This window comes from Cricetulus griseus, chromosome 4 (assembly GCF_003668045.3).
Source record: "Cricetulus griseus strain 17A/GY chromosome 4, alternate assembly CriGri-PICRH-1.0, whole genome shotgun sequence".
NCBI lineage: Eukaryota > Metazoa > Chordata > Mammalia > Rodentia > Cricetidae > Cricetulus > Cricetulus griseus.
The window spans coordinates 228,680,886-228,706,274 of NC_048597.1; the positions used below are offsets into that span (position 1 = coordinate 228,680,886).

General features: G+C 49.2%; 1 protein-coding gene across 5 annotated transcripts; it reads right to left on the reverse strand.

Moving 5' to 3' along the window:
- Positions 1 to 92: 92 nt before the first annotated feature.
- Sec22c (SEC22 homolog C, vesicle trafficking protein) lies at positions 93 to 25,007 on the reverse strand. Of its 5 annotated transcripts, none has more exons than XM_027415438.2 (8): positions 24,697 to 24,789; positions 24,109 to 24,446; positions 18,202 to 18,410; positions 15,148 to 15,311; positions 8,793 to 8,972; positions 6,861 to 6,979; positions 4,917 to 4,982; positions 93 to 4,301 (listed from the first exon to the last, which is right to left on the reverse strand). In XM_027415438.2, the coding sequence occupies exons 3-8, from the start codon at positions 18,381 to 18,383 to the stop codon at positions 4,092 to 4,094; spliced, it is 921 nt and encodes a 306-aa protein (XP_027271239.1). In that variant the 5' UTR covers positions 18,384 to 18,410; positions 24,109 to 24,446; positions 24,697 to 24,789; the 3' UTR covers positions 93 to 4,091. The 5 variants fall into 5 exon arrangements, with proteins under 5 accessions (XP_027271239.1, XP_027271238.1, XP_027271240.1 ...); XM_027415437.2 differs by having other exon boundaries at positions 24,067 to 24,446; XM_027415439.2 differs by lacking the exons at positions 24,109 to 24,446; positions 24,697 to 24,789 and adding an exon at positions 24,987 to 25,007.
- Between the last annotated feature and the right edge of the window lie 382 nt (positions 25,008 to 25,389).

Here is a 25,389-nt window from a genome sequence, read left to right on the forward strand (position 1 = left end):
CCACACATCACGCCTCCTACCTGCCAGGTGGTTAACAGACCACCTCAGACCAACAGAGCAGAGAACTGCCCGCACACATTCCCACACACGCATTGGTAAACACGTTAGATTTATTCTCTACCCACTTCTGAATCCATCTCACGTCATTTTAATATACATGGTATATAAACAGCTGTACATTGTCTCGAGTTTCAGTATGTGAAAGTTAAAATGCCCCATCGTGTACTCAAAATAGATCTTTGTTATCAATTGAAAAGTAGATTATAATCTGGGCAGCAAACCCTGGGGATGAGCGTGTGGAATGAATGGTTTTGCCTAACTTAGCCTAGATTTTTTTTTTTTTTATGTTCTTAGAAAAACCCACTAAGCCCAACCAAATCCTAGGGGCTGAGTCATACAAACAATTCATTAGATAGCATTTCTAAAGCAATCTAAGGATCATATCAACACAAGGGTTAAAGGTCACACATAATACAGCAAACATGGGTGGAAAGGAAAGAAAAGAATGGGCTTAATTTAAGGCGATTGTGGGCCACAGACCTGCCCGTCACTCCTATGGGCAGGCATTTCCTAGCCCACCGTTACCAGATGTGAATAGCAAGCCCCCTTCCGCAGCTGTCATGCTGATGCTGGACACAAGAGTGTCCCCAGCCACACAGGAGTGTCAGTGCTGCTTATGGGTGGGGGGTGAGGGGCTGGGGCTGTCCTTGTTAGGACTGGAAACAGACTCTGAAGTCTGATCCAACCTACAGACTAGATTCCTTGGATCCTAGAGCGGGTGCTGATGACTGTCTATGAACAAAAACCAAGAGGCAGGTCCAGGGGAAGAGAGGAACCACTTCCTTTCTGGAATGAAGGCCTGCGGCCTCTATCCTGCAGCAGTACAACACTGTCACCTTATAAATGTTTGAATGCAGGTGAGGTCTGCTGCCTGCTGCACACACCCAGTGAGCTGGCCACCTCTCTTCCTCTACACCCAAGTCCCCTCGGTGATCACTGGCAGTTCTCACAGGAGCACCCAGGGATTGCAGAGTGGTGTCCCTGCCCTCTTGCGGGTGAAGAAGCTGAGGGACGGTGGGCCGGGACACCACTGTGACGCAGGACTGGGTGGAGGAGCAAAGCTGATCTCTAGGCCACTCGGTTGGCTGACATGTGTGGCTCTTGCCTGGCTTCCTCTCTCAAGGGCACACCCTGTTCTCTCCCTTCATCATTCTTGCACCCCACAGCACACAGGTGGAATGGCCCCACACCCAGCCTCTCTCGTGTGTGTACTCCTGGACATACCCGGCCTCTCTCGTGTGTGCACTCCTGACCATGCCTGGTCTCTCTCGTGTGTGCACTCCTGACCATGCCCGGCCTCTTTTATAAGTCATCCATTGTCAAGCATGTATAAGAAATTCAAGGGTGGTTGTGTTGGTGTTACAGGGAGCAGGCAATTCACACGGTACAGGTGTGAATGCAAGTTTGGCCCTCATGCCGTTTCCTATTCTCCGAACAGTCATCTTCTCAGGCCTGCTGGCTACTGTCCCACCCCCCAGAGGGGATGACTACCAAAGTGCTGCTTCTCCTGAGCGCTGAGCCAAGGCGGGCCACGGGGTGAGACTTCAAATTCAGCTTCCTCTCCATCACGATTCCTGACTCTCCACGGTTCTGGAGGCAGGACTGTAGGATGCAGAGTGGAAACAGGCAGGGGAGAGGGAAACAGGGGCAGCAGCTAGGAAGGATCAAGGGAAGGACCAAGGGAAACGCCCACAATGCACATCAGCAGGGTTCACGGACAGCAAGAACCACAGCCATGGGGTCGGTCAGTGAGGCATCCAGGACTGAGAGGAAACTATCTCCACCCAGGAAAAGGAAAGTCGGGTGCAGTCCCTGTCAAGACAGGGCTCACTGAGGGAAAAGTAACCCAGATCATAGGCTTTCTGTCCTGGGTGCGGGGGCCACTCCCACCCGGGTATCAGCACTTGCAAAAAGAAGCCTGCAGTCTTTGGGCATCTGTACAGGGAGGCCCCTGAAGCAGGTTCAACACCGTTTCATATGGGCCAGCTGCACAGCAGCAAATAACCTTACTCATCTAAAGTCGTCACAAGGACAACCTGTGCGGGGTGCAGAGGAGTACTCCTGCCTTGGAGCCACTTTCCTGGCATCAAAGATCCCACGGGGGAGGGGGCTAACCACATCTAGGCCAGAACCAAGTTACCCCACAGCCTGGGGTTTCCCTGGAACTTTGTTACTGTCATCCGCCTCTTCTTCCAGGGAGGTGAGGCTTCTTGGCTGGATTCCAGTTAAAGGTTTCTCCATTTTCTGTCTCCCTCGAGGGTGCCTTTTCCTCCCATTTATGACAGTCTGGAACCCTGTTGAGATGCTAACTCGTGAGCCGTGTCAACCAAGTGGAGACAACACCCTCACTAGCATCTAAGGGGTATGAAGTGTCTCTATCAAGGGCTCATCCTCGGGGACCGCTTTGTTACCGCTTGTGGACTGACACACAGGCTGAGACCCTCCAGTGTGAGGCATCTCCAGACACAGGGCAACACAATACCACACAGGCTTAAGAGGAAGACAATACACTTTTTAGGCTGATTTTTTTTTAACTTAGTTAAAGATCTTTTTAAGTGTGTGCTTTGAATGAAAAGAATTCCCTCCTCCCTCTCTGGCTTCCTCTTTGGCCACTTCAAATCCTCTCCCAGGAAGAGTGAGCATCCGCCTGCACAGCGTATACACAATTACACAGGAGTAAGATCAACAGACACACAAGTCGGAAGTTCACGCCCAAGGACGTTGCCAATATGACATTCATACCCAGACATGATTAGGCTCAATTAAAGGTAGAAAAATCTCCTCTGGGAGAAACAAAACCACGATGGCAATACTCACAGAAACACTCTCCTAAAATGACACCTGGTGGCTCACCTGCATGTAGTACCAGTGACAGCCAAACAAAAGAACTCTCTAACCCTACACTCTTGCCTTCCCCACTGCTCGGGAACTTCGGGGATCACTGATGGGTCAACCCACACAGTTGTGGGTGGGCTATTCCAAGAACAAGGCAAAGGGGTGAACCCCAACATGGCTTCTTGAGTGCCACGAGACAGCCACACTGGAAATGCTGGGGGCTCTTATTCAGAAGCACACCTTAACTTGGCAGCACGGATCAGTTACTCAAAGCTGACACTCACCTCCTGTGCGAAAAACAACGAGGCCCTAGGTCTGATCAAGATGCTGGAAGGGGGCCTCTCTAGGAGGAACGCAGGGTCACAGCATCTCCAGCAGTGCTACTGTGACAGGCACTCAGCTGTCACACACAGCTCCCCAGTTCTGCCAGGGAACTCTGAACCTCAGCATTTCCCACTCCTTTCTGCCCCTGGAAAGGACCCTGGAGCTCTCACGTGTGCTTATGACCCAGTGATATCGGTTATTAATTTAGAGATCCTCAGATAGACCCTGCAAACAGATGTAAACCACATCAGTATCCACAGTCCAGCCACCATGAAGGGTCTCTGTCAACTAAATAAACTTGGATTTCCTTGGCATCTCCTCAGCATACGTTTGCCTTCATTCTAAATGAGCTTCAATTTTTATCCAAAATATATTTAAATATCCCAAAGGTATATGGAATCCAAGTTATCAAAAATGTAAACAAAATTTACCTAGCTTATATTTATGAACCATATTTTCAAGCTTTTAATTTACCCTGAACTGACACTCCAAGGAAAACTGACCAGAGTTACACTGAAACTGCAAATAATTTAAACTGTAAAGAGTTTCCTTGAAGACTCCTGCCAAGGACCAAAACTACCATGACGGGACCTAGTGGTTTGCAGTATCATTCGATTTAGGAGGCCAAAGCGTTGCCACTCTGACCATCAGAGATGCTCTCTGAGCAAGCTCCAGCTTTCACTGCCCTGCCCTGTGCCTGGTCGGCAGTTCTGCACAAACACTTCACACAGACCTCGACTGCAACCCGCAGCCCTGGGTCCTCCGTTGCACCTGCCAGGATCTGTGACCTCAGGAGCTTCAAGGATGGAGATTTGAGGTGAAGTTGAGAAGCAGGAGTGGAGACAGACTGGCCTTCTGAGGGGGAGGGGAATTCAAAGGCTCCGTTCGCTGCGTGATGCTGTCCTCACACTCCATAGTCGGACTGCCTCTCCTGCAGCTGTCTGGTCAGGATCTGATACGAGGACAGAGAAGCCACTCCTATGTGAAAGAGGACTTGCCAGGTGTTCCTCAGCCCGTGCAGGTACATGTTGCCCAGGGAGATGAAGGCCAGAGTCAGCACCACCTTCAGAGTCCTGGCTGGACTATAGAACAGGTACAGATAACACTGAAATGAGACCACAAGGCATCTAGTCAGAAGGCGGCAGACAGCCTCAAGTCACATGCAGCCACAACAGCTGCATGCATGCACCTACTAAGTGACACCTGTATGCATTCACCTGCTGACACCTGTATGCATTCATCCACTAACTGACACCTGTATGCATTCACCTACTAACTAACACCTGTATGCATTCACCCACTAACTGACACCTGTATGCATTTACCTACTAACTGACACCTGTATGCATTCACCTGTTAACTGACACCTGTATGCATTCACTTACTAACTGACACCTGTATGCATTCACCTACTAACTGAACTCGCTACAGCAAAGCTGGGACCAGCAGCTGGTAATCACCGGATTCTAAGAGAATGAAACAGGTGTCACCGGAGGAAGGGTGTTAGAGACACACAAGCAGACGTCCAGACTGGGGATGCAGAGAAGAGAGAGATGCAGTATAAGGGGCAGATCAGGCAGAAAGGCCCTCCCAATCCTACTGTGATTTCTCCCGAGTCACAGCCACGCTGGGTGCCACTATTCCCTCAGGCACCTGCCTGCAGTCCCCACAAGCAGCCAGTCAGGGGCTGCACCCACCTGGACAATGCAGGCCACAGAAGGAATAAAGAAGGCCAGGATGTTCCCAACTTCTTCCTGGGCAACCTGAAACAGACAGGGGTACATAGAAGAAAGGTTTGGCTGAAAGGAATCATGGTGGCACAGAGTCTGTTATCCTGTGTCACCGGTGTGACTGACAGTACAAGGATGCCTAGCCAGACCCAGGGTTGGCATGTGACCATTTTCAATGGTTAGATAGACCGTGTGTACTTCTGTCCCAGGCCTCCATGCTACGTCCTCAACATGCAATTTTCCTTCACCCCCAAGAACCCTTCTCATCTGTTAATGCTAAGCTTCTTCTAGAAACTCCTGCCCCGGGAACCATCACCTCCTCAGTGCTGTCCCTGCACAATGCCATCAGAACCCCTCGGCAGGACCTATCTTAGCCACTTTGCCAGCCAGGCACCGATTCTACCACAAATAGCCAGCAGGTACCTGATCCACACCACACACTGTTAGAAGATGAGATGTGGTCACCGGCCTAAGGGTTTTCACAGGTACCGCTCTAACAGGAGCCTGAGGCCACTCCTCAAAGGGGTCAGTCCACATCACCCTCCTGGGTTCAGCACCCACAAACCACCACCATTTAGTCTCTAGCCAACACCTAACACTGCAGTGAGAAGGACGGCTTTGCTTTGTTATTGACAGTTCATGTGATCCATATGGTCACGGTTTCCCCTCCTCTCCTGCACTCCCTCCCAGGTCCCCCTGAACTCCCCACTGAACCAACTCCACGCTTTTCTTCTCTTGTTAAAAAAGGCAATAATAATAATAATAAAAGAAAAAGTACAGCAAACACAATAACCCCAAATCCATAGAAACACAAAATCAGAAACCATACTATATAATCAAAAGGCCCAGTAAGATCAAAAAGGGTTCAAACAAAGCAATGTGACACAAAAAAAAATCTATAAAAACTCATGGATCTATCCTTGAAAATAACAACTACCTGCTTATGCTAATAACAGTTCTATTGCTTGGAATCGAATATTTGAAGAAAGCATAGAGACAGAATGTTGCTTCACCATCGGTGGCCAAGAAACGGAACGCTGGCTTTGTCCCTGGGGATGTGGGTCTCTGGCAAGAGAAGAGGTGCCTATGGGCCACACATCACACAGTGGGAACATCTTTTCTTAGAGCCTGACAGTGTGAGAATCCAACCTGTGTCCTGTTGACAATGGATCCTTGGTTCCTAAGGGCACAGCGGCAGCCCAAAGTCCTTGCAGCAAGCTGCCTACTTCCCAGCAACATCCCAGAACTCCCAAGGGCAGTCACAAAGGGATCTTTCCAGATGTGTTCAGCTTACTACAAAGAGCAGATTTTTGTTTTGAAGATTCTTTCATTTTATACTCTCCCCTAAGGTGGCCCAGAGCTCTTATGCAGCTGATCTGGGGTGTGAACCTCTGATCCCCCTGCCTCCACCTCTCCAGGGCTGGGGTTACTGAGGTGCATCACCATATCCAGCTTATGGATTATAATTTCTAAAATGTTCTATTTGAATTTTTAACATTCATAAAACCTAGCTGTGCCAGGTGGTGGTAGTGGTACACACCTTTGACCCCAGCACTTGTGATGCAGAGGCAGGCGGATCTCTGTGAGTTCAAGGTCAGAGGGGTCCACAGATGGAGTTCCAAAACAGCCAGGGCTGTTACACAAAGAAACTCTCTCTTGAAAAGCCAAAAACAAAACAAAAAACAAAACAAACAAACAAAAAAAACAAGAAACTAACCAACAAAATCCTAACCTCATATCGACCTGATAAAAACTGTCCCATCATCAGTTTCTGTCACTTGTCTTTCCTTTTGGACTGTAAAGACCGGTTGGGGACGCAGCTCCAGGGTAAAAGGCGCATGCTGAGGCATTCATAAAGTCCTGGGTTCAATCCCCACAACCACCAGAAAAAAAATCTGTACAGAGGGTCACCTGTAAAGAGTGTTCTGCCAGGTGGACTCCACGGACAAGGTTCAGGGCAGCGCACAGGATGTTGAGGACAAGGGAGAGGACACCCAGTGCTGTCACCGGCTCCATCCTGAGATTCGGAGCTTCAGGATGAAAAGAAAAGAGTGTCTTGTGAGAATTGTGTCTCTGTGACGGAAGGGGCCAGAATACCAACTAGACCTGTGCTAACAGACGAACGACGATAAACACAGAACCCCAAGCACACATCTAAAAAGCAACAGGAGTTAGCAGGGCCAGCCAGAAATGGACGCCAGAATGGATCTCAGAAACGGAGGTGAACTTCCAGGAAAAAGGCCCTTTTCACGGCAAACACAAATCTGTTGGTGCTCAGTTGCCTTTTTATTTTACCCAGGGGTGACTTGCTCCCAGAGGGGTGTCCAGAGACACCTGTAATTGTCACCAGGAGAGGCAAGAGCCAGTGACACTGCTAAGCAACCTGCAGGATATGGGATGTTCCAATGCAGGGTCACCTGGCACTGCATGCCAACAGGTCAGGCTGAGAGGCTATGAGCAGGGACTGTCCCGACGCTAGGAGCATTGACACCAGCACCTCAGTCTTCAGTTTGTAAACTGTTCCACTCTTTCCAGTCAGGACAAGGTGCAATGTCACATGGGCACCCAGAGAAATTCACAGCAGATAAGTTCTCAAACTCTAAAATACCCAGGAAGAGGAGGTACTCAGTCTACAACAGTCTGACTGTCAGGCTACAATCGTAGCCAGGACGATAACGGGAACACAGACTTGCTCTCTCCAGCAGGTCACCATTAAAACGGGTTCTGGCTCACAGATGCTGGCCAGCCCGTTCTCCTGTCATGCTCCTTCCTGGAGTATCCTTTCTGGTCCTGACGTTTCCCACGTGTAACACGCATGCACACGCATATGCCGTGTGAGCCACAGCCCAGCTAACGCTAATGTTAGTGTGTGTTAGTTACCACAGAGCAATTCCAGTTTCCGTTAGAAAAGAACATGCTACCTGTGAGGACTCTAGCCTTGGGGCAATTAGGTGAGGCAGTGAAACGCCCTAGGCATGTGGGGTACCTTGGCGCTTTGGGGATTTGCTCCTCTTTTCTAAGTGTTTAAAAAACAACAACAAAACAAAACAAACATTACAAAGGGGTCCCTGTGTTCACGCACAGCAAGGGAGGAGCTTGGACTCAATTACCCAGCCTCCTTCTTCAAATCCTCCCAATGTATATCACAACGGCTTGCTGACTGGCAGCTGAGCCAACCTGGGAATTCATTGGTTTAAACACATCAAGCCACTTAAATTTCAAGCCAGGGGTTTAGTACAGAGGTTTTAAAAATTAGATTGTTACCATGTAGACAGCTCTTCCAGGGGATGTGCCAGGACATGTGTGCAGAGGTCAGAGCCCAAACCAAAGGGAGTTTCCTACCATGTGGTCTTCAGAGATCAAACCCAGGTCCTCAGGCGTAGGAGCACGCCTTTACACACAGAGCCATCCCACTGGCCCCCACTGCAGAATTTTTAGATGGCCCATAGACACTTTCCCTACTGCCCTTGTCCAACAAGCCCCAACTGGGGCTTCCCAGTGCAGGCTTCCAGTGTCTCATTAATGTGGTAAGCCGTACAGTCCAACCAGGAGCTTCCGGCACAGTAATTCCCGTAACATGTGAACCTGTGAACCTCACCTTGATGAACAACGTGCCAAGTCAGGCTGGAAACCCCGGAATGTCATCAGATTACTTCCTAGAACCAGGCACTATCCCAACAGAAAGGCTTTTGTTTTGTTTTGATGACAACCGTGTGGAAAGAGGGTCCATCTATACTCTTCCCAACTTATTTGCTTTGCCACCACCAAACCAGCCCATCTATCCAGTGGGGGAAACATTTCTCCTGGACATGCATCCCTCCATCTTCACCAGCTGGCACTCACCGGGCTCGGAGTGCACTGGGGTGTGGCCATTCAGCATGCCATTTGCCACATCTGTGCCCTCTATGGACAGCATTGCTGGAGGCTGGAGCTCCAGCTCCTCCTGGATCTTTTCTAAGCCACTCTTCATCTGGGAGGAGCTCATGTGGTTAAAACGCCACTTTGTTTTCTGAATGACGCTGTCTGTAGAAAGAGAGGCCCAAGGTGAGCATCACTGGGATGGGTACTCCAAGAGCATCACTGGGATGGGTACTCCAAGACAGCGTGTGGGGACTGAAGCGCCTGTTGCTAAGCAACTAGTAGGTCAGGTAGATTCCAAACTGAGTCAGTTATGGGAGGTCAGGTGACTACTATGTATCAATACTAGTCTGATCTGAGTTTTCAAAGCAGAATAACTAAGTGTGGCTGCAGAAAGACTACCCACCTCAGGGACGCCAGAGTGGGCAGGAGGCACTGGACTGAACTTGGACATGGGATGACAATCCCTGATGGTCTCATATCAAAAGCTTTTTGAAAAAGAATCACAAATAAATACGACTCTGCTGTACAAGCTGGGGTGCCATGTGTGGGTTGTTTGCCAACCTGGCACAAGCTAGAGTCATCCGGGAAGAGGGACCTTTCCGGATGAGAAATTGCCTCCCTGATTGGCCTATAGGCAAAACTATGATGTGGGAGGGAGAGCCCACTGCGGGCAGCACCAGCCATGGGGCACGGGCCTGGGCTGGACAAGAAAGCAGACTGAACAAGGCATGGGGGCAAGCCTGTAAGCAGAGTCCCTCCATGGCCTCTGCTTCAGTTCGCATTCCAGGTTCCCTCCTTGAGTTCCTGCCCTGACTCCCTTCAGGATACACATGTGCGAGTGCCCACACGCACACGCACACACACACACACTCACACACACAGACACACACATACACACACACACACACTCACACACACAGACACACACACACACAAACACAAACACACACACACACACACAAACACAAACACATACACACACACTGTAAGCCAAATAACCCTTTTCTTCTCAAGGTGCTTTTGAACATAGTGTTTACCACAGCAATAGAAAACAAGTTCTGGTTTCGATCCTTTTAGTTACAGTACTATTAACCCATTTCAACAAACCATGACATGGTTTTATTTGTTTTTCGTTTTTTTTAAGCCAAGGGCTCAGATAGTCCAGGCTGGCCTCAAACTTGCTATGTAGCCAAGGATGGCCTTGAACCCGTGATGGGCCGAACTGCTGGGATTACAGGTATGCACCACCATGCTGGGCCTAACAAGTTTCTGAAGTAGAACCTGACGTGCATTCAGAGGCCCAAGAACACCCAACTCTAATGTCGCTGTCTGCTGAGTCACACTCCCACACACTAAGGAGTCATGGTGGTGCCTGGGATGGTCTCCTGTCAGACCCAGCTCAGGGCTTTGCAAGGAAGGCACACACAGAGATGAGGGGGGGAAGAGTACAGCTCCACTCCTCCAAATTAACTGATGCCAAGGGAGCATACCCAGCTATCCCTGTCCCTGACAGTGACACCAGAGCCAGCTGCTCCCACCCACTGCCACCTGTTGTGGGATGTTTGTACACTGTGTGAAGATGTGTTCTGTGACTGGTGTCATAAAGAGTTAAATGGCCAATAGCTAGTCAGGGCAGGATAGGCGGGACTTCCAGCAGAGAGAGGGGAAGTTAGAGGGATGAATCTAGGCGTGCAGGAGATGCCAAGGGGAGGAGGAACAAGTCAGGAAACCACGCCATGTGACAGAATGCAGATTAATGGAAACAGGTTAATTAAGTCATTAGAGCGAGATAGAAAAAAGCCTGTTTAGGGAACTTACTCCACTAATAGCTTTGAGGTCCTGGCCTTAGGGTGTAGCTACTTGTCTGTGGATGTGATCTCTTAGAAGGAGAGAGACAGAGGTCACACTGTCTCTTGGGTTGTGAAGACTGGGTCAGGCAGTGTGAAACACCCTTGGGCAGAACGGAGGGACTTTGCAGCCGGTTATACCTTGCTCTGTATCTGTGAGTCTGTTTCCCCCATAGCATCCCTTTATAAATTGACACACACATGCATGCCCCCCCCCCCACACACACACATGCATGCACACACACACCCCTTTGTGGTTCTCATAATGAGAAAAAAAAACACAAATAAATACAACTGTGCTGTACAAGCCTGAGATTAAGAGTTTCATGCTCTACCAACTGAGCTAGCCCGGAGTGGTGGTGCCCTCCTGTAGTCCCAGCTTTTCGGGAAGCTGAGACAGAAGGAATGCTGGGCTCTAAGTGCACTGCATGCCGACAGGGTGTCAGCACTAAGTCCAACATTGATATGGTGATTTCCCACCAGGCTGCCCGAGGGATCTGGGAACTAGGCACATGCTGCTTCACGCCACCTGACCCAATCTTCACAACCCAAGAGAGAGCGTGACCTCTGTCTCTCTCCTTCTAAGAGATCACATCCACAGACAAGAAGCCATGCCCTAAGGTCGGTACCCCAAAGCTATTGGCAGAATGAATCCCCACAACACCTAACCCAAGGACAAGTTTTCATAATTAGTAGTAAGTCTCTGTGTTGTTATTGTGAGCTAGCGGTCATAAAAGTAAAGCCTGACTACAAATGGTGCCCAACATGACACTCAAGTATCCAAACATAGGGTCCGAGAAAGCTTAAGAAAAGTTCTGGACAAGGAGCCAGACTTGGCTTCCTAGTCTCAAAGTCTCTCAGGTGGGCCAATGCTCACAGCATGGCTCCTGACTACTGCCTGCAGGTTTGAGCCAGCCGCCAGAGCTGAACCACACAGTGAATGGACTGGCCCTTTAAGGCTTGGCTCATGTGGACACAGAAAAGTGAAGACTCACAGAAAGCTAGGTCCAGACACAGAAAACCTCTAGAAAGGTACAGTATGCCTGAAAGGTGCTTAGGTGCTGAAGAAAGAAAAGAAAGTTATAGACAGTCATAGAAATGCTTTTAAAACAAAGTCTTTAAACAGAGCAAAGCAATATTAACAAGTTTGCATCTTAAATGGTGCTTCATTAATTTTAAATTTTTAAAATGCTAATGAACAGAGAATGGCTGTTGAGGGACACTGTATCTTTAGCTGATCTGTACACACTGCACATTCCATACTTGTGTTAATGCAGACATATATGTTACCTTTAAAAGTTTGTGTGTTTACAGAAAAATAAGAGGACCAGACACCAATGAAAACAAGTAGCCCAGGTGATCCAGCCTCTCAGAGTGCCTCTGTTGCAGTTTTCTCGAAATTCTATATCTAGAACAATTTCAAAGCTGCCAGCTGAGAAGGTCCAGCCTCACAGACTACTCCATCCAGGACTTCAGATAAACTCTATATTTTCCCATCACACAGAGACTGAACAGAAAATAATACAGCTAGCTCTCCCAGGACTTGGCCATTGTCCTAGTTTTCTTGGGGTCTCCTACAGATGTTGTTGCCCCCAGACAACAGAAAGCAGTCTAGAGAGCATGACACCCACATTCCCAAAAGGTGGGATGGGTGTTTTCTGTCCATTTGGTAGGTTATGAATGTTTGTCATCATTTAGGGGGGTTGGTTACAAGTTATTATTGGTCTTAGTCAGGGGTGAAACTAAACAAAGGAGATTAGATTCAGGGATCTCATTCTAAAAAGAAAAAGGAGGGTACAGGAATGACAGAATAAAAGGGCAGATTATTAAATCTACTTTTAAACTAAAAAAGCAGCTACTAGTCTTAAATTTTTTATATTGGTATGTTTTTTTTGTATTTTGACACAAATTTAAGGTCATTTTTTGTTATACTGTATTATATGTTTCTATTCTTGTTTGAAGTAGTGTACCTATGCAGCTCATTTTAAAATGTAATGTAAAGTTCTAGTCTTTAAAGACTATTATTTCAAACTGTTTAGGAAAATTAAAAATATAGTTTAGTAGTTAGTCATCTATAACAATGAAATTTGTAGTCATGTAGGTATGTTTTCAAGGTCAAACAGAGATACATTTTAGATAGTCAGGTGGTCTTCAAACACTATGGCATTTAAGGTGTTTTAGTAACATAAGGTTTTTCATGATAGTGAGACACATCTGCTCCTGGCAGCACCAATCTACTTCAAAAAAAGGATAAAGGGCATCAGAGAACCTCCATATGGAGTTTGCTTTCCATGTGGCAAGGCTTAGCCACTGGACAAGAAACTGCTCTTGTCCTGAGTACTGACAGTGTGCTGTCCAAACTGGACAGGCAGGACACAAAAGGAAACTGACAAACTTTGCCAAAACAAGGTAGGACAGTCCTTCAAAATTTCCTGCTTCACAAAAAAAAAAAAAAATGTCTGTCAGATATTCTAGGTCTGTAGGCTGAAGATGGACGCCCCAACATTGCAGAGTAAACGTGGGTGACTGTCCAGGCAGCCAGCTGTCTCTGTAGTTTCTATAGTTTTGGAAGTTGTTTGCTCTACATTTCCTGTTCACTCAGGTGATATTATACCCTTCTCCAGTCTTTGATGGGGTTGAAGACTAAATAGTTACAGCTTTCTTTGTTACCAAATTCAGAAAAGAAACTTACAAAAGAGATGTAAAGTGTATAAGGCTGAGAGACATAAAAGCTTAAGTTGTTTATCTAAAAAAGTGTTTTAAGGTCTAAAAAGGTATTTTTAGGATGGTAATATAAATTATAACAAAAAATGGTTAGGTGTAAAACATTGGACTCAATAAGATAGGGTAGAAAACACAGTATTTTCTCTGAATTTGCCAAACACAAACTGACTGATAACTGTGAATGTAATTCTTATCTGATAATTGTTCTTATTGTTTATAGTTTTACTATCTTAGAGTTAAAACCATTCCTTCTTATTTGGAAAAAGGAGAAATGCTGTGGGATGTTTGTACACTGTGTGAAGATGTGTTCTGTGACTGGTGTGATAAAAAACCGAATGGCCAGTGGCAAGGAAGGAGAGAATAGGTGGGATTTCCAGCAGACAGCGAGGAAGCCAGAAGGATAAATGTAGGCTTGGAGGAGATGCCACTGGGACGCAGGATAAGTTGGACACATGGGGCAGAGGAAAGGTAACCGCGTCACATGATAGAATGCAGATTAGTAGAAACAGATTAATTAAGTTATAAGAGCTAGCTAGAAAAAAGAAACCTAAGTCAAGCTTTCATAATTAATAAATCTCTGTGTTGTTAGTGGTGAGATGACGGTCACAAAAGAAAAACCTGACTACACCGGGTGGCTAGGCAGAAGGCCGCTGAGGGAAGGTAAGGACTCTGGCAGTCACAGCCAGATGGTCTCAGTGCTGGCCTCACACCTGACTGCCTGTACCAAACACTTCCAAGTCCCTGCTCAAGTTCATCCCAGAGACTGAATATCCAACACACACCTCTCTGACTCCCTAGACCAGATGCTCACAACCTTCCCAGTGCTTTGACCTTTAACTCAGTTCCTCATGTTGTGGTGACCCCTCAGTCAGAAAATCATTTCGTTGCTACTTCATAACTGTAATTTTGCTACTGTTATAAATTATAATACAAGTATCTGTGTTTTCTGATGGTCTTAGGGGACCCCTGTGAAAGGGCCCTTCAGCCTCCCCCAAAGGGTTGCGACCCACAGGTTGAGAGTCCCTGCCTGAGAGCTTAAAATGAACCATACTTGGCCAAAAGTAAGCACGCACTGTGACTACCAGGCTGTGCTCCGTAGACTTGGGAATCACTTAGGCCCTTCTGGCTGAACCTGGAACAAAAATGTCTTCTGCCAAAGCAGGCATTGCCAACCTGCTTTGGCAATGGAAGGAAGGACCAACATTTCTCATTTCCAAACTACCACAGCCAGATGTTTTTGACAAAATGCAGAAGAAGAAAAATATTGCAGGAGTGTGAAATCACCCTCAAAGTTGAAAGCATTTCCTCTACCTTTTGGACTTCCTTGCTATGGAGGAACACTCCCTGGGAGGCTCTGTCCCAGAGCTGGTGTCAACACAACATTCTCCAAGTGTGAGGCAGTAAATCTTGAGGCTGCCGGGTACATCCTGTCTTGGGCAAACCTTCCATAGGCAGGTATCCATGGACATCTATTCCCTATAGGTAACAGCCCCGATTCATCGAGCCCAGCTCCGAACTATACGGGCTACAGTTTTCTGACCCTAGCTTCCAAGGCCTGTGGGCAGCCTTCCTCCCGCTCCCCCAGGCTCTGAAGTCACAGAAAGCCACTGTGGTTAGCTTCAAGACCACTGTAGTTGCTATGCCATCAAGGGCATGTGGCCGAACCTCGCATGGCTTTCCTTGACGGTTAAGGCCAAACCTAAACTTCTGTTTCTACACCCGTAACTTCATATGAGAAAGAAAAGAGCACGAAGACAGCTACAGACCGAACTCGAGAAAAGCGTAGGGCCGGGAGGCCAGGCCGATGCACGTGGTGTCGTAGGAAGCTGTGAAGTCCCACCACAGAGTCTCCAGGAAGCAGAAGACCATGGCTGCCGGGCACTGACGTGAGCAGATGGCCATGCAGGCCACGCCCCCCGATGAAGAAAAACTGAAAGAGAAGGCAATGTCTGAGCTGCCAGGAAACAGAACAGATCCCCACCTCACCTTTGTTGATGTTCTTTCTGCTTCTCTTTGCTTTGCTTTAAAGACAAGAGCTCTCTATGTAGCCGAGGCTGGCTTCAAATTATGTAGCCGAGGCTGGTCTTTAACTGATGAGCCTCCTGCCTCAGCCTCCTGAGAGCTAGGATTACAGGCCCAGACTTGATGCATGCAATACATGCAGGCAAAGCATTCATACACATAAAATTAAATACACAAATCTAAATTTAAAAAAAGTTTAATCAAAGACTAAGGCTGTGGAGATGGCTCAGCACATAATGGCTCTTGCTGCCCAGACTGACAACCGGGTCACATCCCAGAATCCACATTAAGAAGCCAGATCTGCAGGTGTGCAGCTGTAATCTGAGCAATCCCAGGGCAAGACGGGAGCTGGAGACAGGGCTGCTAAAAAGCTTGCATGCTGGCTAGCCTGGACAACGAGGGAGGCCTAACCTTACCACAGTGGGAGGAAGGATCTCCGTGTGCACATATGACCTGACCTTACCACAGTGGGAGGAAGGATCTCCGTGTGCACATATGACCTGACCTTACCACAGGGGAGGAAGGATCTCTGTGTGCATGCTATGGCATCTGAATAACCACATTTATGTTTACACATATGTGTGCACACATGCATACACACCTCATGATAATAATAATTTTAAAAGAGAAATGACTGCCAGGCTGTGGTGGTGCATGCCTTTAATCCCAGCACTTGGGAGGCAGAGGCAAGTGGATCTCTGTGAGTTTGAGGCCAGCCTGGTCTACAGAGTGAGTTCCAGGACAGCCAGGGCTACACAGAGAAAGGAAGAAAGAAATGACTAAGCTGCCTCTGTGACAACAAGGGTGAATATTTAATTCAGAACCTAAAGAAGCAAGTGAGTTGGGGGTGACTCACAAGGAAAGCCCTGGCCTAGAGTGCACAGGTGTTGAGGTCCACCCCTGGCACCATAAAAATAAGCAAAAGGAGAAAAACAAGAGCAGAACATTCCATAGTCCTGTTTTATACAAGTTACCAAGGTCGCCCAGATTTGATCATGATGCTGTAGGTATTTTCAGGAAAAGGGAGTCCTGTTTGATGCACAAACAGCTTTGCAGAGCTCGTAGAGACCATGAGAGGAGGAGGCAGTGGTGTCAGCAACTTGGGGAGTCCTCGCCACAAGGTGGCAGCTCAGGCCTCCAACTGGCTGCTTTCAAATCCTGGCTCTTTCACTCACTGAAACTTCCTCAAGTCTTAAGCAGCTTGACCTCAATTCCTCCTCTGTAAAGCATGTGACCCTACCTGACCCTAAGTGCCTCATAAGCCACTGGAGGCGCAGGAGCGGGGTGAGAGTACAAAGCATCCACAGCCTCCAGCATCAGCACCACTGGGTACAAAGCATCCACAGCCTCCAGCATCAGCACCACTGGGTACAAAGCATCCACAGCCTCCAGCATCAGCAGCACTGGGTACAAAGCATCCACAGCCTCCAGCACAACATCACTGGTACAAAGCATCCACAGCCTCCAGCATCAGCACCACTGGGTACAAAGCATCCACAGCCTCCAGCATCAGCATCACAGGGTACAAAGCATCCACAGCCTCCAGCATCAGCACCACTGGATACAGAACATCCACAGCTTCCAGCATCAGCACCACTGGGTACAAAGCATCCACAGCCTCCAGCACAACATCACTGGTACAAAGCATCCACAGCCTCCAGCATCAGCACCACAGGGTACAAAGCATCCACAGCCTCCAGCACAACATCACTGGTACAAAGCATCCACAGCCTCCAGCATCAGCACTACTGGGTACAAAGCATCCACAGCCTCCAGCATCAGCACCACAGGGTACAAATCATCCACAGCCTCCAGCACAGCATCACTGGTACAAAGCATCCACAGCCTCCAGCATCAGCACCACTGGGTACAAAGCATCCACAGCCTCCAGCACAGCATCACTGGTACAAAGCATCCACAGCCTCCAGCACAACATCACTGGATACAGAACATCCACAGCTTCCAGCATCAGCACCACTGGATACAGAACATCCACAGCTTCCAGCATCAGCACCACTGGGTACAAAGCATCCACAGCCTCCAGCATCAGCACCATAGGGTACAAAGCATCCACAGCCTCCAGCACAGCATCACTGGTACAAAGCATCCACAGCCTCCAGCATCAGCACCACTGGTACTCACCATGGGCTTTCCCTGTCCTATTAAACTCCATAATCTATTTCTCTTATTCCCTCCCTCAGGAGACTTCAAGTTCTTTGAAAAGAGAGAGACCTACCCTCACTGACTTTCAGTCGCTGCGCCCCCTTCCTGTCATGGAATAGCAAAAAGAAAAACTGGGCTGGGGCGAGGCTTAGTTGACAGAGCGCTTGCACAAACCACGTGTGACAGCACTCGCTGTGGAGGCAGGAGGGTCAGAAGGCCCAGGCCACCCTCAGCTACAGTCTAAGGGCATGGCTTGGGGAACTCTTGTGTCTGGGTTCCTCTACTCTCAGTCTTTTCTCTCCTTAGCACTGAAATGCAGCTTCTCGTCTTCTTCCTTCTGCTGTATCTAAGTGAAAAATAAAATTGACTGAGAGGGTACCCACTGGGGGGGGGGCAGCCAGGTCTCCCCAAATTTGAGGGTGCTCTATCACGGATCAACACGCTGAATGAGGGCTCAGAGAATGGACATCCACTCCTTCCCTGACTCTGTTGAGAGCATACACCACCTGACTGCTGAGATCATGCCTTTAACCTTTAACCTTTAACGTACGCTGCTCCAGCAGTGTTACCCCAGCATGTGGGTAAAATGACCCCGACATTGCTGACATCCTGGAGAAGTGAGTATGTTCACTTACTAGATATTGAAGTCACGGCTTTCTGCAGAACCACGGCCTGGATACTGAGGCAGCCTCCGGGCTAAGGCCTTGAGCTGCCTCCGGCATTCCAGAAACTCCTGGGCGTGGTAAAAGTCAGTGGAGGCTGAGAGGGGCAGTCCATCCCGCACCCGTACGACACTGGCAAAAAGGATCATGGGCATGGTCCACAAGAGTCGTCATGAGGACACCTGAGGACAGCAAGGTCGCCTTGTCAGGGAGGCCAGGTGATGATGCCAGAGATTCCTCTACTGGAACTGCCAATTATGCCCCCCACCCCCGTGTCTCTCCCAATTTTCTCCACTTTCCTTCCTTCCCTCCTCCTCTCTATCGAAGCCTTCCCTTTCCAAAACTAAGCCCACTGGGAAGGAGCACAAGGAGATGGAGGGGGAGGAGGTGGGGCCAGACTCGGGAGCAGCAGCAGCTGCAGCTGGAAACAGGTTGCAGAGTTCGAGGCCCTAAAGGGACAGGAAGTGCCTGACAAGTGGCATTTGTCCGGTCGCCCAGGGAAGGAGGCACTGAGAGGTTCAACTGTCACACGAGAAAATGGAGGGGAGTCTGGGAGTCTGGGCACTGCGGTGGAGGTGACGGGGAGAAGCAGAAGGCAGCTGGGGATCGGAGAGCACAGCCTTTGGAATGTCTGCTGTGTGATACAAAGCTACTCTTCAGGACGACGACGACGACAACGATGACGATGAGTCCCTACAGATGGCTGGAGGGAAGCAGTCAGCATATCTCAGCATGGTAAGACAGCAAATATTTGGTCATGCTATGTGAACACATTAAGAAACAAAAGGAAATAGTTGTGGGCCTTGTGGTGCCTTTGGCGAATTATGAAAAGGTGCCTCTCAGACTGGAAGGGAACCTGTGTTAGCACAGCCACACAGCCCAGCAGGGGCCGGTCTCCACTGGACAGGACACGGCCCTGCAACCAGGATTGGTTAGGCGGCCAACACAGCTTCAGCTGGTCCTTCCGTGCTGCACATCCCCCTCTGCATCCTGTCTGCTGGGCCCTCTGTTTAGTGGGCAGGTGATCTCTCTGTCTCTCTGTCTCTTCCCAGCCCCCCCGCCCTTCCTACACACAGAGGAGATCTCAACCCCATTATATCCCCAAACCTCCCAGGCTTGCCAGGCTGAACTGACTTTCGCCACCTGTCAAATATAACACTTTTTCTCATCTCCCTGGTTTAGCACACCCCTAGAGAAGGTTGTTAGGAACAAAAGTCTTGCTTAAAATTTCTGCAGTCCCCATAGAGCCAGGCCAACCACCAGGGGACACTGTAGGCTGTAGAGCCTCACATAGCCAATGCAGAGACCAACCCCAGTGAAGAAGGGCACTGAGCATGCTCAGTACTACCTGCTACCCTCTGTGTTTGCAATACTGATTTTTTAAAAACATTTTTACAAAGTCCTAACTGAGACAGAGGAAGCACAAAATATCAGTTTGAGAACAAAACAAGCCTGGGGTTCAAAATGCTAACTCCAAACAACAGCCTCATACGGCCGGTATAGCCTTATCTGACATGAAGAAAAAAATAATTAAATGAAAAAAAGACCATGAATCAAAAATATGACAGAAGAGTTAAGACAAGCCCCAAGCACCTGAATGGAATGTAAAACATCTACCAGCCGGTCAGTGGTGGTGCGCGCCTTTAGTCCCAGCACTCAGGAGGCAGAGGCAGGTGGGTCTCTGTGAGTTCAAGGCCAGCCTGGTCTACAAGAGCTAGTTCCAGGGTGGCCAGGGCCACACAGAGAAATGCAGTCTTGAAAAAGGAGAAAAATACATAAAACAAAACTACCATATGTTAGCTGCCTGCTAAGGCTGCAAGGAGGAAATCAGTGTCATTCCCAGGTGACAGTAGCCCTGAGAACCAGTTTGGCTACTCTCAAAGACCCAGAAGACCTCAGCTTCACCTATAAGACTTTCACTGACCAAACCTGCTTTTCCTCAATAAGGTAAATAAAAGTTCTGACTTAAGCTCTGTCCTGTTATATGAGAGCAGCAAAGAACGGAAACCTTTAAGTCCTTCAGAGTATCTACGACACTTGAATAAAGGTGGCATTATGAATTTGTCACCTCTGTGTGACTGAGATGGCAGCTGCTGGGGGGGGGGGGCTGAGGAACTTAACACTCATCTGGGGAAGAATTTTAAAAATGGAGACACTACTTTTAACACCATTTTCCTTTAGTAACGTGCACCTTGGGGCGGGAAGATATAACTCAGTGGCAGGACATTCACCCCACATGCTTAAAGCCCCGGGGCCAATGCCTGGCATGGCATGGCAAGCAAACAACTACTCACTTCAAAGGACCGGAATGGGTTTGTAATACAGGGAGGGCTGGCCTTCCTGGGGATTCATGTTTGTGAACTTGGGGTCCTGAGCTACTGTGAGGCAATCTATACCTGAATAAAAGGGCTTGCCTGGAGGCCTGTTGTCCCTGCACTCCGGTGGGTGAAGGAGGAGGACCCTGAGTTCAGCCTGGGCTACAAAGTGAGACCCTGCCTCCAAAACTCAGAATAGAAAAGGGGAAGGGGAAGTGATGTAGCTGTTCTGTCCCTGCAAGCGCAGAGCAGGGCTTCTCCAGGTCCTACTAAGTGCAAACAAAGCCTTGGACCTCAGCGACAGAACATTCATAAAGAGGTTCCACATGGAGGCAAGAGAGCAAATGGCAGGATCATGGGACCCTCTGTCGCACATCTCACACCTAGTGTTGGAGGAACCAGCAACTCAGAGCAGCCAATGAGCAGAGGGCACAGGAAACACAAGCCCATCACTACAACAAAACCTGCTTCCTTTACTCAGCATCAGGACAGGTGCAGCCTCATAAACCAGGAAAGCCTTGCATTCAAAACTAGTCTGGAGGATGGAGAGACAACTCACGGTTAGAGCACTGGCTGCTCTTACAGAGGACTCAGGTTCAACTCCCAGCACCCACATGGTGGCTCACAGCCATCTATAACTCCTGTTCGGGTGATATAAGCCCTCTTCTGGCTTCTTCGGGTACTGCCCCCTTGTGCACGCACACGCACGTACACACAAACACACACACACACACAAATATCTTATCTGGGTGGTGGTACATCACGGGCTACAGGACAGCCAGGGATACACAGAGAAACCCTGTCTCAAAAAAAAATCAATCAATCAATCAATCAATCAATCAATCAATCAATATAAATATTTTTAAAAGACTGCTGAGTAGATGGATAAGGAACTGATTTATCTATTTCCGTTCACTGAAACAAGAAATGTTAAGTCTGCAGCATCTCTGCGTACTTCTGAAACAGATTTTGATCATTCTCATACAAGAATCCTCTTGGAGAGAGAACAAGGAAGGTTTCCACGGATGGCACTCTGTGTAAGTAGAAACATGGGTGATGATCAAAAGGTCCATGCTCATATGTTTTATATAACACATTTTTTTCCCCTGGAAATAGGGTTTCTTTGTGTGGCCCTGTCTGTCCTGAAACTCACTCTGCAGACCAGGCTGGCCTTGAACTCACAGAGATCCACCTGCTGCCTCTGCCTGCTGAGTGCTGGGATTAAAGGTGTGAGCACATCTGAACCCACTTCCCTCACTACCTAAATTCTCTTTACCATGTTGGCCGCTGTCAAATATCAGATTATCCCTGCTCTATCCACTGTTGCTGGAGGTTCTTTCCCACCAGGTCCCACTGCTGCTTCGGACCCCAAATAAACACACAAGATGCTATATTAGTTATTAAACTGTTGGCTGATGGCTAGGGCTTCTTACTGGCTAGCTCTGTCTCAACTATTAACCCATTTCTACTAATCTGTGTATAGTCACAAGGCTGTGGCTTACCCATAATCTGGCATGTTACTCCTTCGGCAGGATGGCATCTCCCCACAGTCGCTCTCTCTCTCTCTCTCTGCCAACCTTTCCCAGAATTCTCCTTGTCTTCTAGCCATGCCTATCTTCCTGCCTCTCTTGGCCAAACTGTTTTATTCATCAACCAATAAGAGGAACATATATACAGAAGGACTCCCCATCAATCCACAGACTCTGTGCCTAAACCAGGACTCACTCTTCCTTGTCACTTTCCTCTCTCGTCTACTCTTTAGCTTCCCCCAAGTCCACCTAGCATGCAGGCATGGGGGAGGGGCAAAAATACAAACTTCAACTAGGAAAATGAGCCATATGTAGCACACAAATACTTAAGCACGGTACTCCCGAGGAAAGCACGCTAAAGGAGCAGTGAACCCATGATGGATTCACTCTCCGCCAAGGACTCTTGAGACCTGATTACTTAACTTGGGATCCTCTAGGCTCCGAGTTGCTTGGGGATGCGGCAGAGAGGGATACAGAAGTCAACTATGTCATCCTTGCGGGAACGGAAAACAGAAGGAAGCTGAACTGGACAGGACGTAGGCAACATCACACCCTTCCCTCGACACTCCATCTTAGCCCAAAGAAAGGCTGAGAAGAGACTCAGCCCTCCCTCTGTGTCCCTGCTCAGCCCTCCCTCTGTGTCCCTGCTCAGCCCTCCCTCTGTGTTCCTGCTCAGCCCTCCCTCCCTCTGTGTCCCTGGTACTTACTGCCCCTGCAGATTCATCCAACCTCAGATAAAAAATACTTTAAACAACAACAACAACAAAACAAGAACAAACACCCTGCGTCTGTATTGAACATGTACAGGCTTGTCATTTCCTAAGCAATGCCATGTCGAAACCACATACAAAGCCCACTATATAGCTGTTATCATTAATGCACATATTATCTGAAGCATACAGGAGAATACGCACGTTATCCACAGTGAGCCACTGTATACAGCGGGTTGAGCCTGACCTCTCAAGGACGCAGAGGGACTGGGCCCCTCGGGGATAATGCTAGCAAGTGCTCAGAGCTTCCTTTGATCCACTATGTAGGTGAGGAACCTGCTTTTCCTGAGGATTTAGGAAGTAGGACTAGGCTTCAATCCCAGACTTCTGCATTCTTCCCACGGCCTGCAGATCTCCAAACCAAACCCCTGGGATCACAGCTACTGTTTCTCTAAAGACTTCCTTCTCCGGAGCAGCCCTGCAAACAGCCAATCAGAAGCTGAGTGTGGGGCTCAAACCTGCAATCCCAAGGCAGCTGGGGCCATAGTGAGACTGCTTAAAAGAAAAAAATCTCCGGACTTGGTTGGAAGGAGGCCAAAGGTTACACCTGTTATAACTGCCCCTTAGGAAGCAGGGTATGACGGCTTATGAGCTTAATACCAGCACTTGGGGAGTGTAGGCAGCAAAGTAAGGAGCCCGAGGTCACCCCCAGATAAGTGGCATGTTCAAGACCAGCTTAGGCTAAGTGACACCCTGTCTAAAAAGAGAACAAAGTGGGTGGGTGAGTTCAGCAGTGCACACCTTGGACCCCAGCACCTGGGAGGAAGAGGCAAGCAGATTTCAAGACCAGCCAGGGCTACATAGCAAGACCTTGTCTCTCAAACAAAATAAAACCACTCGTCCCTATGCTGTAAAGTCAGCTGCCTTGCCTTGCCTGGCCATGTACATTGTGGGCTTAGCTGATCTGAAATCAGTTTTGTTTTGTTTTGGTTTTTGAAGACAGGGTTTCACTGTGTAGTCCTGGCTGTCTTGGAACTCACTGAGATCACCTCCCCCCTGCCTCTCAAGTGCCGGAACTAAAGGTGTGTGCCACCATCTCTGGTTTGATCTGAAATTCGTTGTGGGACCCCAGGATGTCCTCTCTGCTGTCTGTAAAACATTAAGTACTGTCTACTTAAATGATGCAACCATCTTCCTGAGGAAGCTGCTCTAACTGAATCCCGCTTATGGGTGTCAAACCACTTAAAACCGTCCCCATTTTCATTTCCTTAAAGGGCTCTTCACCTGAAGAAACTTTCTGTAGACTTCTACAGACATGTGTCCTACCAGTTTCTGATCTTATCACCAATTACACCAACTGAGTTGGGCACGGAAGTCACACATCTGCGATCCCAGAACCTGGACGCTGGAGGCAGGAGGATCCCAAGCTCAAGGCCAAACTCGGGTTACATGGGACCTTGTCTCACAAAACCACAAACTGTACCAACTCCTCTCATCAGTGGCAACTCTCTTCCTTCTGTGGCTTTGGCTTTGTGCAAGCCTGACGCCCGCCCTGCTCTGTAGGTCCTTTGTCCTGGAATATCCAAGTCCGGGAAAGTTGGTGCAGGGTGACCAGGCCTTGAAGAAACCAAGTCCTGAAAGACCAGCAGGCTAAGGAAAGTTCGCTATCAAAAGAAGCAAGAGCCAGGACCAGAGCTCAGTGTACCGAAAAGAAACCGCCGCCCCGCCCCTCCCGAGACACGCCCCGGCCCCGCCCTGGGCAGCAGGCGCAGCAGGCGCAGCGGGCAGCGCATCCCAGCAGGTACGCGCGGTGCAGGGGGCCCGGCCTCGGCCGAGTCCCGCGCCCCGAGCTGCAGACTGGTAGCCTGGGTCCCGACCCCGCCTCTCCACGCCCTCTTGGCCCGCCAGCCTCACCTCGCCTCTCGGCCGACCTCCGCCTCGGCCACCGCAGCCCACCCGGCGGACCGGTGCAGGTCACCGGCGGCCGGGCAGCGGGAGGTAGGATGTGGTGCGCTTGCGCACACCTTGGACTCTCATTCGCTGCTGCTAAGCGACGCTCACACCGAAACAGACCAATGGTGGTGCGTCTCCGCGGTCCTGTTGCTCAGACTCCGGAACTGCGTGGATCTTAAAGGGCTGGCACCCACTTGCTCCCCCGTCCCTCGCCTCACACGCTCGGCCGGAGGCCCACGCGCGAGTCTCACCTGGAGCGCTGTGAAGAGACTCCGATGTCCCCGGGTGCCTGGCCCGGAGCCGACAGGACTGTGCTCCAGAGGCGCCCAGGTCCCGGGTGACTGGAGTGACACTCCCTGGGCGTGGGTTCTTGCAGGCTGCGCAGCTGGGCAAGAGGCCCCAGATAGAGGATCCGAAGAGCACGGCCTCCTGCCAGCCTGGAGGAGGTGCCAAAGTCCGATCCCCGAGCGACACACCCTCGCTGTGAGGCTGGAGGGGGTAGGGTGGCAAAGTTAGGCGCCTGCTGTTGTGATCCGTGCTGAGCACCGCAGTGCGTGCCAGTCAGTGTGAACACAGCAGGGAACTCCGGACTCCAGAGACCGTGTCAGGAGGAGAGGGTAGGGTCGAGCACCAAGCACACACGAGTCGTGCAGC